This window comes from Lethenteron reissneri, chromosome 17, assembly GCF_015708825.2.
Source record: "Lethenteron reissneri isolate LAM-NWPU_2019-01 chromosome 17, ASM1570882v1, whole genome shotgun sequence".
Classification (NCBI taxonomy): Eukaryota; Metazoa; Chordata; class Hyperoartia; order Petromyzontiformes; family Petromyzontidae; genus Lethenteron; species Lethenteron reissneri.
In genome coordinates this window covers 1827127-1841338 of record NC_083795.1, presented here as the reverse complement: position 1 = coordinate 1841338, position 14212 = coordinate 1827127, and the positions used below count along the sequence as shown (strand labels likewise).

The 14212-nt window shown below is 47.9% G+C and overlaps 1 protein-coding gene across 1 annotated transcript in view; it reads left to right on the top strand.

The window, feature by feature from the left end:
• Window positions 1-14212, top strand: part of LOC133343304 (dedicator of cytokinesis protein 1-like) — a 316745-nt gene that overhangs the window by 20853 nt on the left and 281680 nt on the right. The window contains 5 exon segments of the mRNA XM_061552782.1: window positions 8562-8645; window positions 10545-10585; window positions 11244-11299; window positions 11740-11842; window positions 13323-13471. Coding sequence (XP_061408766.1) covers window positions 8562-8645; window positions 10545-10585; window positions 11244-11299; window positions 11740-11842; window positions 13323-13471 — 433 coding nt within the window.

Here is a 14212-nt window from a genome sequence, read left to right as displayed (position 1 = left end):
CGCAACAGCGGCTGTTTGCCCTTTAGTCGTCGTGATTCCCCGCGGTCCCATGGAATTAAACGTGCAAGCTGCCGTGAGAACGAGCCTGTTGACCGCGAGTCTCTCAGTGCACCTTGACATTTAAAAACATTTAAAAACACGTTAGCAGCAAGGCACGGAGGAGTTGTCCAGTGCCCGTGGTGTTTACAGTGGGGATTTCATCGGGTTCCGAAAGTACGGTTCCATAAACAAAGCCGCCACGCATGCGGTAATGGCGCATAAACAATCGGGGCAGCAGATAAGCGCGCCCTCTGTAAAATAGTTTATCCTGCTTTCGTTCTCGCATGCCGGAGGGTGCCATGCTTGTGTCACGCATTTACCTTGCTTCACGGCATGCGGATGCAAACCCAGAGTTATAACGTGGAGAAGCTGTTCAATAAAAGCTTTTGCAAATGCCGTGCGCGGTGGCGCACGCATGCAGCGCATTGCAGATGAGGTGGGTTGGATTATGCATATTGTGTCGCCGCCGTGAGACTTTCACACTGGCGTGGCTGTGAGGTGGCAACGGGATGGCAGTACAGAAAGTGGGTTTCCGAACTTAATTGTCCGCGTGGACCGCGTGACCATTTTTGCTTCGTGTGTCTGGGTTTCCCCCTGGCACTGTGATTTCCTTTCCGCATGCAAAACACTTACACAAGGTTGAGGTCCAAACATCCCAATGTGCAACCCTCCTGAAAAAGTGTCTGGGGGCTTTCCTGAATAATTCCAAGACTTGCGTATATTTATAAATGGCGATCAAGGCGAGTATCAAAGTAGATCAAGTAGTGTGTTACTATTTACGCAATCTAACCCAAAAACCTCTTTCGGATAATATCGGTCGCGAAAGCCTACATGTTAAACAGAGCATTAAAGCCTCATCTGTGCACAATCGAGGCTGCGCTGCAAACACTGCGAGTCGTGTAACATGGTGGGACTGGAGAAAAGTTCATCTTTACGGATGTTGCTCACGGCACGGTGTATCTCGTCAGGAATATGTATGTATGTACGTAGAATTTCTTTTGCACCGTACGTAGCCCACCGTGCTCATTATCGTGGGGGTCTAACGAGAGCAGGGAGCAGTCGTGCATCACTTTTTGTTAATCTTGTTGATGATCTTTCACTGTCGAAGCCCAGTTCGTCTCGTCTCACAAACAACAGTATTTTACCACGTGTCATTTATCACTTATATGCACTATATCGGTATGTCAAATATCACAAGTAAAATGACGTAAGGGTATATGATGTTTAAACCTGGATACGGCTTGGTGGCACGGTTGGGTAGAGTGCAACTACATTCAAGATTTGGAAGGTTGAGATAGCAAGTCTCACTTTGGGGTTACCCTATTAAATCTTTAGCTTCGATGGGTGTACGGTGGTCATCCAGTGAGTAATTTGGCCCCGCTTTGGCAATGTGGAATTGCCATCACCGGCTTGGCTTGAGGATGCCAATGGAGAGGAGTTACCCCAGATTGATTGTGTGAATAGGGTGACACTTGGGATTACCATGCAAACCTCATAATTATTGTTGAAAAACAATATAAAATAACATAATAAATAAAAATCTGCAAAATCAAAACGTGCACATATTGGTAATTTCAATATATAGCTGTTGTTGGTGCTGTTTATTATATGTAAAAGGCAGTAATGTCCAAAATGTTCCAAGTTATTTATACGACATTCCTGAAGGCCTTGTGTGTAACCTGTGCAAGCACACGTGGCTTACTTGTGAGCCACATTGCTTGATGTGCACAGGCAGGTTTTGTTGGTGGACAGCCGGTTATGGTTTTCCAGGGCGTGAAAACTCTGCAGGCATGTGAGCGATTGAGTGGTCCGGTTGAATTTCAGAATCCCGAGTTGTGCGTCATCGTGTTTGGTTGCTGGGTATTTGTAGCTTTTGGAAGAGACTGCAGTGGTTCTGCGTAAACACTAAGCCTGTGCCATAGGACTGTGGAATTCATGACACCACAGGCGGCAGGACCACCGATTGTGTTGCTCCTTTCCTCCTTGGACTTATTTGAGCGATGAGACGATGGCTCTTTGTGTTCCTTCCTCACGTCGTTGTCGTCGGTGTAATCAAATAAGAAAGTGATCAAGTCTCGTGAGCAAAGGGCTCTTCCGAAGTAGAGGCTTTGGACTGAACTGGGTTTTCCTCGACAAATAAATGTTCACATTGTTTAAAGCAAGCAACGGTGTGGCTCCCATGGCCACTTGTTGCCATGAGCCAGTGGTATAATCTCCACATTCTCATGACAAGAGCCGGTATCTCCATAGGACAACCCCATGATGACTTTCCACAATGTGGTCTTAATTTTATTCACTTCCTAAGACGTGATTGGCTGTCAACCCTGACCCGGATTCGGACGCTCAACATTGCAATTGCGAGTTAGGAGATCTAACAACAGCACCACCTGTCCAGTTATGGTGATCAGGGATACTTGGCCTCGTGCGCTTTGTGGATTATCGGGGACAACCTTCACCACTCGGCCCTTCACCACTCACTTGCAGCCAGCCCCACTCCCCCGTGCTCACCTCGTCTACGCCTTCCCCTCGCCACGCTGCCCGGCTGCCCCCCGCGTGCAAAGCACGATTTAATGATCTTGGCGGCCAGCTGCAAAAAGCGTTGTTCGGGAACTTTGGACGGATGTGTCAATAGAGCAGGCGTGCTACTGGGCACCCGTGTGTCTGTGTGTATGTATGTGCGTGTATGTGTGTGTGTGCGTGCGTTTGTTCTTGTGGGGCCAACACCAGTGACGGTCGCCTCAACCGATCCTGGATTTCCTCTAGGTCCATTCGGCCTCAAATGAGTACCCAGGAAGGTGTAAATATCGCCACTAGGGAGACAAAGGCGGCCGGGCGTAGTGCTGGCCGCTCCCCTCCCCTCGTGTGCCGTGCCAGCCTGAATAGGTGCTCGTTAACAGCACTCACCCCAACAGTCTGTTGAAAGCTACGCGCAAATCCTGCCTGCACCTCGCAATCAGTATGCAGGCATAAACCTGGCCTCATTGTAGCCTCGATTGCAGCACTCCGCTGCTCAGATCGTGCGTCTACACCCTCGTTCTGTACGCAGCGCTCCGCTCCTCTGTGCCAGCCAGATACTGTGCAGTGTACGCCGGGCCGGCCTATCGGGTCTCCATAGTCCGCTCATCACTCGGCCAGCTCGCTCACTCGCTTGCCAGCAACAAGGCTTGGGCTCATTTCTCCCTTGAGAATATTTGACTCGTAAGGGAGGCACATAGAGCAAGATAACAGTCTGCCGATATCATGTTTGGTTTATGAAAACTCCCATCGTCCTGATGTAACATCTGCGCACAGACGGAGACGATGAATCAAGCATTACTCGCATCTCTGAGAAAGTCGGGCTGCATTCGCATTGTGAAAACCACAGCTGGACTGCACGTGCCAAAAGGGGGCCGCACGGGAATGAGAGCCTGTTTGACGAGCAGCATGGAAAGGTGGAATATGGGGTGGCATTTTTTTTTATTTGTGAAAGAGGAGCATATTTTTTCCGGTAAGAGCGTTTGACTCTCTCAGAAGGGAAGATTGTGAGTTTCAAATCTTTATCTGTGGTCAGCATTGCCCCTGATTATCTCGGATTCTGTGCATTGTGCGCCGGTGCCTGGCTGTGTGGGCATTTTCCCACCCTGATGTTGCACCACCTGAGTTTGTGTGCCCCCCCCTCCCCCCCCAACACGGGACTGTGGAGCTGCCGAACAAACAGCCGGTCCACATTGTTGAGGACTGGTCCACATTGTTGAGGACTGGTCCACATTGTTGAGGACCGGTCCACATTGTTGAGGACCGGTCCGCATTGTTGAGGACCGGTCCACATTGTTGAGGACCGGCCCACATTGTTGAGGACCGGCCCACATTGTTGAGGACCGGTCCACATTGTTGAGGACCGGTCCACATTGTTGAGGACCGGTCCTCACGCCGGCTCGTAGGTTCAAGTGGTGGCGGTCAAGTCATTGAGTTACTTGGATATTTACGCATGTGTGTGTGGCTTTGTATGTATGCGTGTGTGTGTCTTGTGGGGAGAGGTAGTGTAGCAGTTGGGGTGCTGCGCTACGAACCTGGAGACCCCGGTTCGATTCCCGCTCGCGGAGTAACACCAGTGACGATTATCTGAACTGGTCCTGGGCCTCCCCTAGGTCGACTCGGCCTCAAATGAGTACCTGGTGCAGTGTGTAAACTTTGCAACTAGGGAGACAAAAGCGTCCAGGCATGGTGCTGGCCTCGTTTGCCGTGCCGGCCTTTGTAAGTGCTTGCTAAATACACTTGCCTCAACAGTCTGTTCAAGGCTATACGGGGGATCTTTGTATTTTTTGTGTGTGTATGCATGTTTAACTTATTTCGCTTCTTACGTAGACAACCGTGCTAATTGGAGGTCTTTGCTTGTGGAACACCATAAGAAAGACGGTGGGAAGACCAACTTCCATGACTGGGAATGTGGATGGGCCGTTGTCGGCACCCGGCCACCAGTGGAGATGAGCACCGCACTGTGCCCGTTAGAGCGGAGAGACGCTTTGTACTTCGCTCGCCGCTGCTCCGAGAGACACGCGCCGTTCTGACCGCTATGTTAGGCTGCCTCTGAATAAGGCCGCTTGTGAATGGGCGTTGTTTAAACATGAAATACCGAGTCCCCCGCTGCTGCGGCATCGGGGAGTCCAAGGAAGTAAACAAGGCACGAAAATAAATGCGGCTTTTGTTTGCGTTCATTGATTTTGCTGGGGGGTGGGGGGTGGGGGCCTCTGCCCTTCTCGAGCGGCGCTTCCTTTTGCTGTGGGCGGCTTGGCAGTGGCGGCAGTCCGCTGGGAGGTGCTGCCGAGGACGGTGAAGTTCCTGCGGCCTCGGTCGCTTGCGCAGAGGCTTGGCAGAAGCAACGGCACGTGCCCTTCGAGATGAAATGCAACGACCTGGCAGCTTTGTCAGTTTAATGGAGGAAGCTCATAACGGTGCCGTACATCGATGCATGCGACTATCGTCAATATTTTTCGATTTAAAGCTTTCGTGACTGCAGGGATTCATCTTCTTGGTTCTTTCGGTAAAGTCACGTAGAAAGAACCAAGAAGATGTATCGTCAATATTCTCGATGAGATCGGAAAATTTGTGTCATTGTGCAAGCCTCTCCTTCTGATATAATCGAGTGATAACAAATATAAAAAAATATATAATAAGACTCCGTCCATAAATGACGTTACGCACCTAAAGGGGGGGGGGGGGGGTCAGACATTTGTGACGATGTGTGACGAGGGGGGGGGGTTTGATAAATGTGACGTCACAGCCAAATTCGCAACTTTAAATAAATATAGAATTGTTATAACAACACTCCTACAACATCAGAGTGCAGTGCCACATTAAATACGCACTACAATGACACAATAGTTTAAAGCGATTTGAAGCATGTTTTATTTTCAAAATGGAAATATGGTTTGGGGGAGTGGGGGGCAGAGCTTTGTGACGTCATATTTGAGGGGGGGGTCTGACTTTTTGTGACGCCGTGTGACGAGGGGGGGGGGGGTCAAAAATCGTCCAAAAATTGCGTGACGTCATTTATGGACGGCCCCTAAAGTATCTTATTTCAATCATGTATGTGGTCTCATTGGAACTAGAATTACCATCGTTAGATTATAATAAGGTAACCTTTATCAACCTACTTGCTATACCCGCTCGCACTGTGGTGTCTTCAGGTTGGAGGGTCCGGTCTCATATGGGTTCCCATCTCTGTTTGACCCACGCACCCCACACCAGAGTAGTTACGTTTCAGGCGTGTGCCGCCACACTTGACGCATTTCCACGGTGACACGTGTGGCTCCGTAAAAGCTTTTGCCCGCTCTTAGCTGACAACACCGTTGACTTGCTGGAGCTTAGCCTTAATGCCCTTGAATTTCAGCCAAAAGTTTAGAAATGCCGACTCAAGAGTTGGCAGCAAGTCGATGTGCAGCACAGTCGATGCTTATTCACACCTTAAATTAATTATGTTATTAATGACTTCCCTGGGCTCTGACGTGAAAGCTCCAAGCCTCACCTGATGGGACCGCTGTGGAGGCCTGGCCAGTGCTGCTTTTCCCATTTAAGCCGGGGTGTGTAGCCAACTCTGTGCCCCTGTGCGCGTGTGTTTGTGTGTTCGTGTGTTCGTGTGTGCGTGTTCGTGCTGTGCGTGTCTTTTCCCGTTATGTTGCGGGTAGCCGTGCGCCTCAATTTGAACAACGTCACGCGGGGCAGTGAGGTCGTGGTTCGTGCACACAGCGTGACGCGATCCCCGCTACCCACGTGCCACTTCTGGTCATGGACAGCATCGATAGCAATTGGTATCCGAACCTACCCTGGGCATCCCCCCTGCCCCAGCGTTCACTCTTTGCCCGGCGTCCTGTGTCAACATGAACGCTGCGGTGACCGAGGCAGCCGACCTGGGTGCTGATCACGTGACTCCCACGTGTTGGTTTCAATTGTTCGAACACGGTACTTGCCACCAGCAGGCTGCTTAAGGGGCCGTCCATAAATGACGTCACGCACCTAGGGGGGGGGGGGGGTCAGACATTTGTGACGATGTGTGACGAGGGGGGGGGGTGTTTGAGAAATGTGACGTCGCATCAAAATGCGCAACTTTAAATAAATATAGAATTCTTATAACAACAATAATTGCTATAACAACACTAATTGTTATATCAACACTCCTACAACATCAGAGTGCAGCGCCACATTAAATACGCACTACAATGACAATAGTTTAAAGCTTGTGTTGCAATCGAAACGTCGTATGCTATTATTTAATTTATTATTTTATTTTTATACGCGACTTTACCGAAAAAACCAAAGAATAATTCCTGCAGTCACGAAAGCTCCAAAATTAAGATTGAACCACTTCTACGGGGAAGTTCCAAGTTTACCTTTTTCTCTCTCTCTCTGGGTTTCTTGTTCTCTCTCTCTGCCTGTATATTTAGTGTAATTTTCTCTGTCTACACTCGTTTTGTATCGTTCTTAGGTTCTGCTCTGTCTGTGTGTCTCCGTTCCTCTTTTTTATGTTTTGTCTTTCTTTGGAATTTTCACACTTAAATTCTAACTTAGCAATCTTTGAAATACGTAATCGACCAGGCAATGCGTTAATTGTGTGTTGACCGACTCTCTGTGTCGTTTTACATAACATTTCGATACTTTGCTAGGTTATTTAATTTAGTGTGTTCTGTCTCCCTCTAAGCCTGCTTACCTTACTCCCCTCCCTTCGTACTCATTGACATGTACATGTTTTCCCTACCCCCTCCCTCTCTCTGCCTCCGCCCCCCTCTGTCTATTTAAGGCCATCCCACAGAGACGATCACCTCTCTCTGTACCTGGGTTGCTCTCTCTATGTATCTTGGTGATATCTGTCTGCTTATATGTCTGTCTATAGTTTTCTGGTTATATTCTATGTCGCTATTTCATTATACCTGATGATGATTGCTTGTGTTGCAATCGAAACGTCGTATGCTATTATTTAATTTATTATTTTATTTTTATACGTGACTTTACCGAAAAAAACCAAAGAATAGTTTAAAGCGATTTGAAGCAAGTTTTATTTTCAAAATGGAAATATGGTTTGGGGTGGGGGGGCAGAGCTTTGTGACGTCATATTTGAGGGGGGGTCTGACGAGGGGGGGGGGGTCAACAATCGTCCAAAATCGCGTGACATCATTTATGGACGGCCCCTTTGGGTTGATGCCACTGTTTTGAGAACGTAGCATGTCCATTGCCTTGCTATACATTGCATCCTGTGTGCGCCGTACAAAGCCCTCGTAATTAATGCATGGCTTGGTGCGCTGCGTTGTACTTGAGCAAACGATGTACTGCTGCCCTGCCCCACCACTCCCCTAAGCACCCCCCCCCCTTTCCTCCCACCGTAACAGTGTTGGGGATTGTTGATGCTTCACCTAAAATGCCACGCGTTTGAAAAGTTTCCAGCGGCAGTCCTTTCATTACGATCCTTAAATTGTATGTGTGATTATTTTGACGTGCTGTGTAAGTGGTCAGAGTGTTTTTGGATTTCCCCTTTCAGCACGATACCGGGGTCAATGTTGGATGATTCTGTGTGTGCAATACGCATCATACATAAATGATGAATTTGAATAAATGATTCATAAATAATGAATACACGTGTCATTGCATGTGTTTACGTTGCTTTGTGTGCACGTATGTTTGCCACTTGTGTTTATATGACATTTTAAAATGTCCGAATGCATTCTCGTGTAAATGTCTGTCTTATTGTGCATTTTATGAATGTGTCTTCGTCTTATTTTGTGTTCATCTATTATATCTATAATGTAATTGTTTTAATCGTACGTCCGTACGTGTGACTTCATATGCGCCTGCTTGTACACGTGTATCTCTATATCCGTTCATGTCATTGGTGTGTTTATGTACGATCCACTGCATCTTTATGGTGTGGTGTGCCTGTCCGCGTTCATCACGGTGTGCGTTTACAGCTTTGCTTGTGTTTCCCTGTGCACGTGCCCCACTGTGTCTCCTCTCGTTTAACCGTGTCCCCCGTGTCCCCCGTGTGTGCCGTGTAGCCATATTCAACTTGTCGGCGAACACCGAGCACCAGCTGCCTCTGCAGATCGGCGACGTGGTGCACATCCTGGAGAGCTGTGACGGTGAGGCACACACCGCGCCGCCACAAAGGCAAAGATCCCCCTGGCAGCTTCACATGCTGTTGGGGCAAGTGCCCTTAGTGAGCATCTACGAAGGCTGGCACAGCGCACGAGGAGGTAGTGCAGGGGGCACCACGCCCCCGGCCGCCTTTGTCTCCCTCGTGATGATGTTTACACACAGCACCAGGTACTCATTTAAGGCTGAGTCGACCTCGGGGAGGTGTAGGACTAGTTCAGATGTTCGTCACTGAGCGAGAATTGAACTTGGGTTCGTAGTGCAGTGCGCTCACCACTGCACTACACACTACACACTTCTTTATACACGCACCTTGCACACTAACTAATAATACTTCTCTACGCATACACATGCTTCTCTTCAAACACGTGCTTGCTTTTATACACACACGTGCTTCTGCCATGTACACACAATGCACACACACATCACACCACACGTACATAAGCTTCAGTAAAAATACAACACAGACGTAGCACAGTTGGCTTCGTATGGTGCGAAAGAAGTTCAATATACACACATGCCTACCAATAAATATACTTTCTTCTCTGGCACACACGTATGTTTTTCTACGCACTTCGCTGTATTTATGTTGAATTTATTTCCCACCGTATGTATCCAACCGCGCTAATCATGCTTCTGCACACAATATACACGCAACACATGCGTACGGTGCACATGCACACGGTGCACATGCACACGTGCTGTCAACGTGTGGCACATCTCTCAAATAGCCCAATGCCTTTTCAACATGCGTAAATCTTGAACTTGACGAAATCATGCGTTTATACAAATACTGAGTGCCGCGAATTTTCATACATCCACATTACGCTGTTGCACAGAGCTCTCACAAGGCGTAGTGGTGACCCCCAGTGGATAAACGTGGCACTACAAGGTGAATTTAACGCCGTGTTCGGTAATGCTGCGTTGGCAGGGGGTGCATAAGCACAGTTAAAACCAAAAACCTCCGCACAGTCGTCAATTACCACTGTGCCCTTAAACGAATATATATTCCCCACAATGCATTGTGCCAGCGCGTTTTCTTTTTACAATTTTACATTATTTTAGTATTTCTTAATACTTTATAAATACTCAAGGGTTTGTCCATTAATTACTTATTAAGTAACTCCATATTCCTTTTTTTTAAAACTGGTTTTGAGCGAAAATGTTTGAAATGTAATTCTCATCAGGCCCCAAAGTTGTTATGTGCAGTCTGCAATACTCGTTCACTCGATTTCTCTGACCTCTCCTAATGTGCTCCCAAGAAGGGCCATTTCCTGATACGTCGCCTATTGCATGAGTTACATTTTAAGGCCAAAGTGTTAATGACGAATTTGTATAGCTTTATTTATTTATTTTTTTACTTAACGCAGCAACTGCTGTTATGCATCATTGCGAGGAATTGAACTTGGGTTCTTTATCGTACCGCAAAGCACTTTCCACAGTATTCCTTCTGTATACTAGCGCAACCAGACAAACAACAATGGCAAATATCTCCCGTATAGCCTTAACACACTGTTGGGCCAAGTGCTACTTGCAGGCACCCGTTATTAATCTGACATGGGACACAGCCAGAGAGCCGGCAGTGCCAGAGCGAGCCATCTCTGTCTTGTCGATGCTGATGTTTATACCCTCTTGAGGCTGAGTTGACCTAGTGCACGTCGCAGGGTCGGCTCGTACCACTTGCCACTGATTGTATCCGTGGCAAGGAGTTGAAAGGACTTTTCATTGGGATTGTTAATCATTCTTGTTAAACATTGTGCTACATACACATACACACGTGCACATTATAGAACTGCTCTTGATAATGCAATTATATTCACTTTTACAGATGTAAATCTATTTTCAGGTGCGTTGATATGCAATGTTTTTTCTCCCCACGGTTGCAGGATGGTTTCGGGGCTACACAATCAAGAACAAGGCTCGGAAGGTAAAGTTGCAATATAATTCTCAATTATTTACTACGTTCATTCTAACGATGATGCATGTTAATTTCTTGCGGGCTGAATTACTTGTTACTGGAAAAATAGTGCAATTGTTACAAGATAATAATATTGCTGAGAAAAGCCTGAGTTGATTGCGGTTTTTTTAATCTTATTGAGAAATGTGTGTGCCCTTTCACAATGTAAGCATTCCTTTATTTTCTTAAGGTAGTGTTGCATATGAGAGACGAGTCTGTCTATTGTTTAATGTACGAGCAGTCCTGACGTGTCCATTGGCAACGGAGATCAAGGGAACTTCAGTCGGGTAACCGGAAGTGAAAGTGAAGTTATCTCCCTTCTCAAAATGACAATGGAGCGAGCATTATTCATCTCCGTTGGTGATGTTGAGCCCACATTGGAAACTCCACATTCCCATGACAGGGGCTAGTCTATAAAAACAATATCCAGGGTTGCGTGGGCCTCAAAGTGAGTATTCCTTTTGTCAAACGCAGAGGAATAATTAATAATCAGGGTTACGTAATATCAGAGCTGCGATTGCAGGTCCACAGAGTAGTTTGACTTTCTGTGCTTTAATATTGAAATCTGAATATTCTATGTTGTGTTCTTTGTTATTTGATGATTAGCTTAACTCTCTGATTTCCACAGGGTATCTTCCCATCCGCCTACATTCATATCAAGAATGCACTGTTTGACAAAAAGGGGTAAGCTCGCATTATTGTGTTCATGCCCTTTCCATGACCGTATGTTATAGAGCTGTCATGAAAAGCACTTGGGAATACACACAGCGCCATGTGAGCCCAGTAGAGGGCACACTGTATCAGCAACACATCCTCATTGTTAGGCCTGAGCTGGGTGAAGTACTTGCACTGTGAATTTTTAATAGTTAAGCTCCTGAACATGGAATCTCCGTACTGGTTTTTGATTTCTGAGGAGTTATCAGTGCAGTTGAACTCTGCTACAGTTCTTCTACAATTATTATTATTATTATTTATAACAGCTCTTTCTTTAGAAATTGTAAAGTAAAAATACCTAATAAAAATCTAACGTGACAGTTTTGCCAAAGTCAAAGTGTGTGTGCCTTGCCCAGACAAGCATTGAGTGGTGGTGCTGACGTCACTGTCGGTGCACGTCTTCTCGCTAGGAGCACGGAGGTGGTGGCGCCAGGACCCACGGAGTCGCCGCTTGTGCAGGAGGTGACCACTACGCTGCGGGAGTGGGCCGTCACGTGGCGCCATCTCTACGTGGTGAGCGCCCGTTGCAGCACAAACACTTGCCCCATCTCTGACTTTTAGGGGTGTCATGGTGCCGAGATGTTAACTACCTTGCCTGGTATCAAGGAGGTCGTGGGTTCGATCCCGACCCTGACGCCTGCTGCCGTATATTTGGAGTTTGCTTGTCTCTCTACCCGTGGTCACGTGGATTTTTCTCCGGGTCCTCCGGTTTTTTCATCCACATTTAGAATCACGGGTTTAGAGTAATTGGCTGCTATAAATTTCCATATGATAAGCTGAGCTATCATTTGTGCCCAGGTCGCTTCTGAAAAAGACCTATATAGCCCAGTAGGCATTACCTGGTACAATAAAAAATAGTTTAAATCGTGTTTTAACCACCCCTATCCCTGTCAGCCCACCTTACTCTGGCAGTGCCCTTGGGCTGATGAATGGCTTCAATTGAGTGATGTCCTTTCCCTCAGCATCAGAGAACCAGGCTCTCTGACGGTTTCTGTCAGCAATTTAGAACTTTCGATGCTCGCTTGATGGATTGCACAGATCTCATTACTCGCATAAGACACCTTAGTTTTCTATACCTGGAGAGTTTTCATAGGCTGCGTAATGTTGTGTGGAAGCTACCTGGTCTGTCGCTCTACATGAAGCTTCGGGTCTTGTCGGCCACGGTCATGCCCTCCTTTCCCTATGCTTGCGAAACGTGGACCCCCCTAATGGAAAATCTGTGCCGGTTAGAAACATTTAGGCTGGCCTGCCTTCGATCCATCCTGGGTTTATCCAGGCTGGATTGTGTGAGGAGCTCACAAATCCATTGAAAGATCTGGACAAAGTCCCTTCGGTGGGCTCCGGCAGGCAAGGCTGCGTTGGCTGGGTCATGTAGCCCGCATGCCCAGTCCACCGCATGCCTAAACAGCTTTTGTTCGGCTGGATAGAAGGGGCTAAACAGGCGCGACACGGGCTTGCCAATGGACTGGTACCAGCGGTGTCAAGATCGGCCTCTGTGGAGGGGGCTCGTGAAGGATGCTACTGGGCAATTGGAGGCAGTCGCCCTCCAGCAACAACGGAGGGCAGAGGAGCGACGCTCACACGAATGAGCGGAATACCGGGTGGCTAAAACAGAGCAAGTTGACACAGTAGGAGGCACAGGTGGTGCATCAGCCAGTCATCTCAGTCAGTTGACCCATGGCATCTGGATCTGTCCCTTGACCTCCTGCGAACGGGCGTTTAACACTTCTCGTGGCCTTAATATGCACATACCCTGGCACAAGCGCTGTGGTGACGTTAACTGCCACTTAGTAGCGAATGGCAGGTTGTTGTTATTGTGTGTGGGGAGCGGTAGTGTAGCAGTTGGCGTGTTGCGCTATGAAAAAAAAAACTCAACATATTTGTCACTCACACTTTGTTGCGTCTGCATTGCGACCGTAAGCATTGACATGGCCGTTGCGACGTCGCTATGCTTCGCCCGTCTTGTTGACGAGCACGTGCGCTTCTTCCCCAGAACTATGACAGCAAGAGGTTCAGGCAGCTGGGTGACATGATGTACGAGCTGATAAACTGGCGCTCGCAAATCCTGTCCGGCACGCTGCCCCTCGACGAGCTCAAGGAGCTCAAGCAGAAGGTGACGGCCAGGATCGACTACGGAAACAGGTGGGCAGGCTGACAGGAAGTGGACGTTGCTGGCAAATGCTTATGGTTGCCGCTCTACTGACCCGGTGACCCGAGTTCGATTCCCGCTCACGGCCAATACCAGTAACGCTTATCTGAACCGGTCCTGGGCCTCCTCCCCTATGTAGACTCGGCCTCAAATGAGTACCTCGTGCGAGTCCTGGCTACACCATCATCACCTCGTGTGTGCCGGGTCCTGCTGCTGTAATAGGTTCACATTCACGTCACACGACCCTCTGGCTGTTAGTCGGCAAGTAGAAACGGGACAATGTAAGAGGCGATGCGCTTTTTGACCATGGGTAAGAAGTGAAGAGCCAGATTTTCATGCGGTTAAGAATGCTAAGGATGTTCCAAAGCTGAGCTTTGTCAGGAAATAAGAGGAGAAATGTTGTGCTGGTTCCTGCCGTGTGGACAAGAAGAGTAGTGCCCAGGCATGGAGGCTGTCCTAGAAGTCTGCGTTGGTTAGATGTATGTGTGGTGAATTTTTTTTGCACCGTACGCAGCCAACCATGCTAATCGGAGGCGCGATCTCGGTATTTCATGGGTTATGAGCAAGACAATCTCTGATTATCACGGTTGGCTATGTACGGCGTGAAAGACATTCAACGTACATAAGTACAACCTGGCTAAGACTCAGTGCTAAAAACTCCACATTGCCGTGACAGAGACCAGTGTTTACCAAAGACAACCACGGAGATCCTACAAAGTAGTACTGAGGTTGAC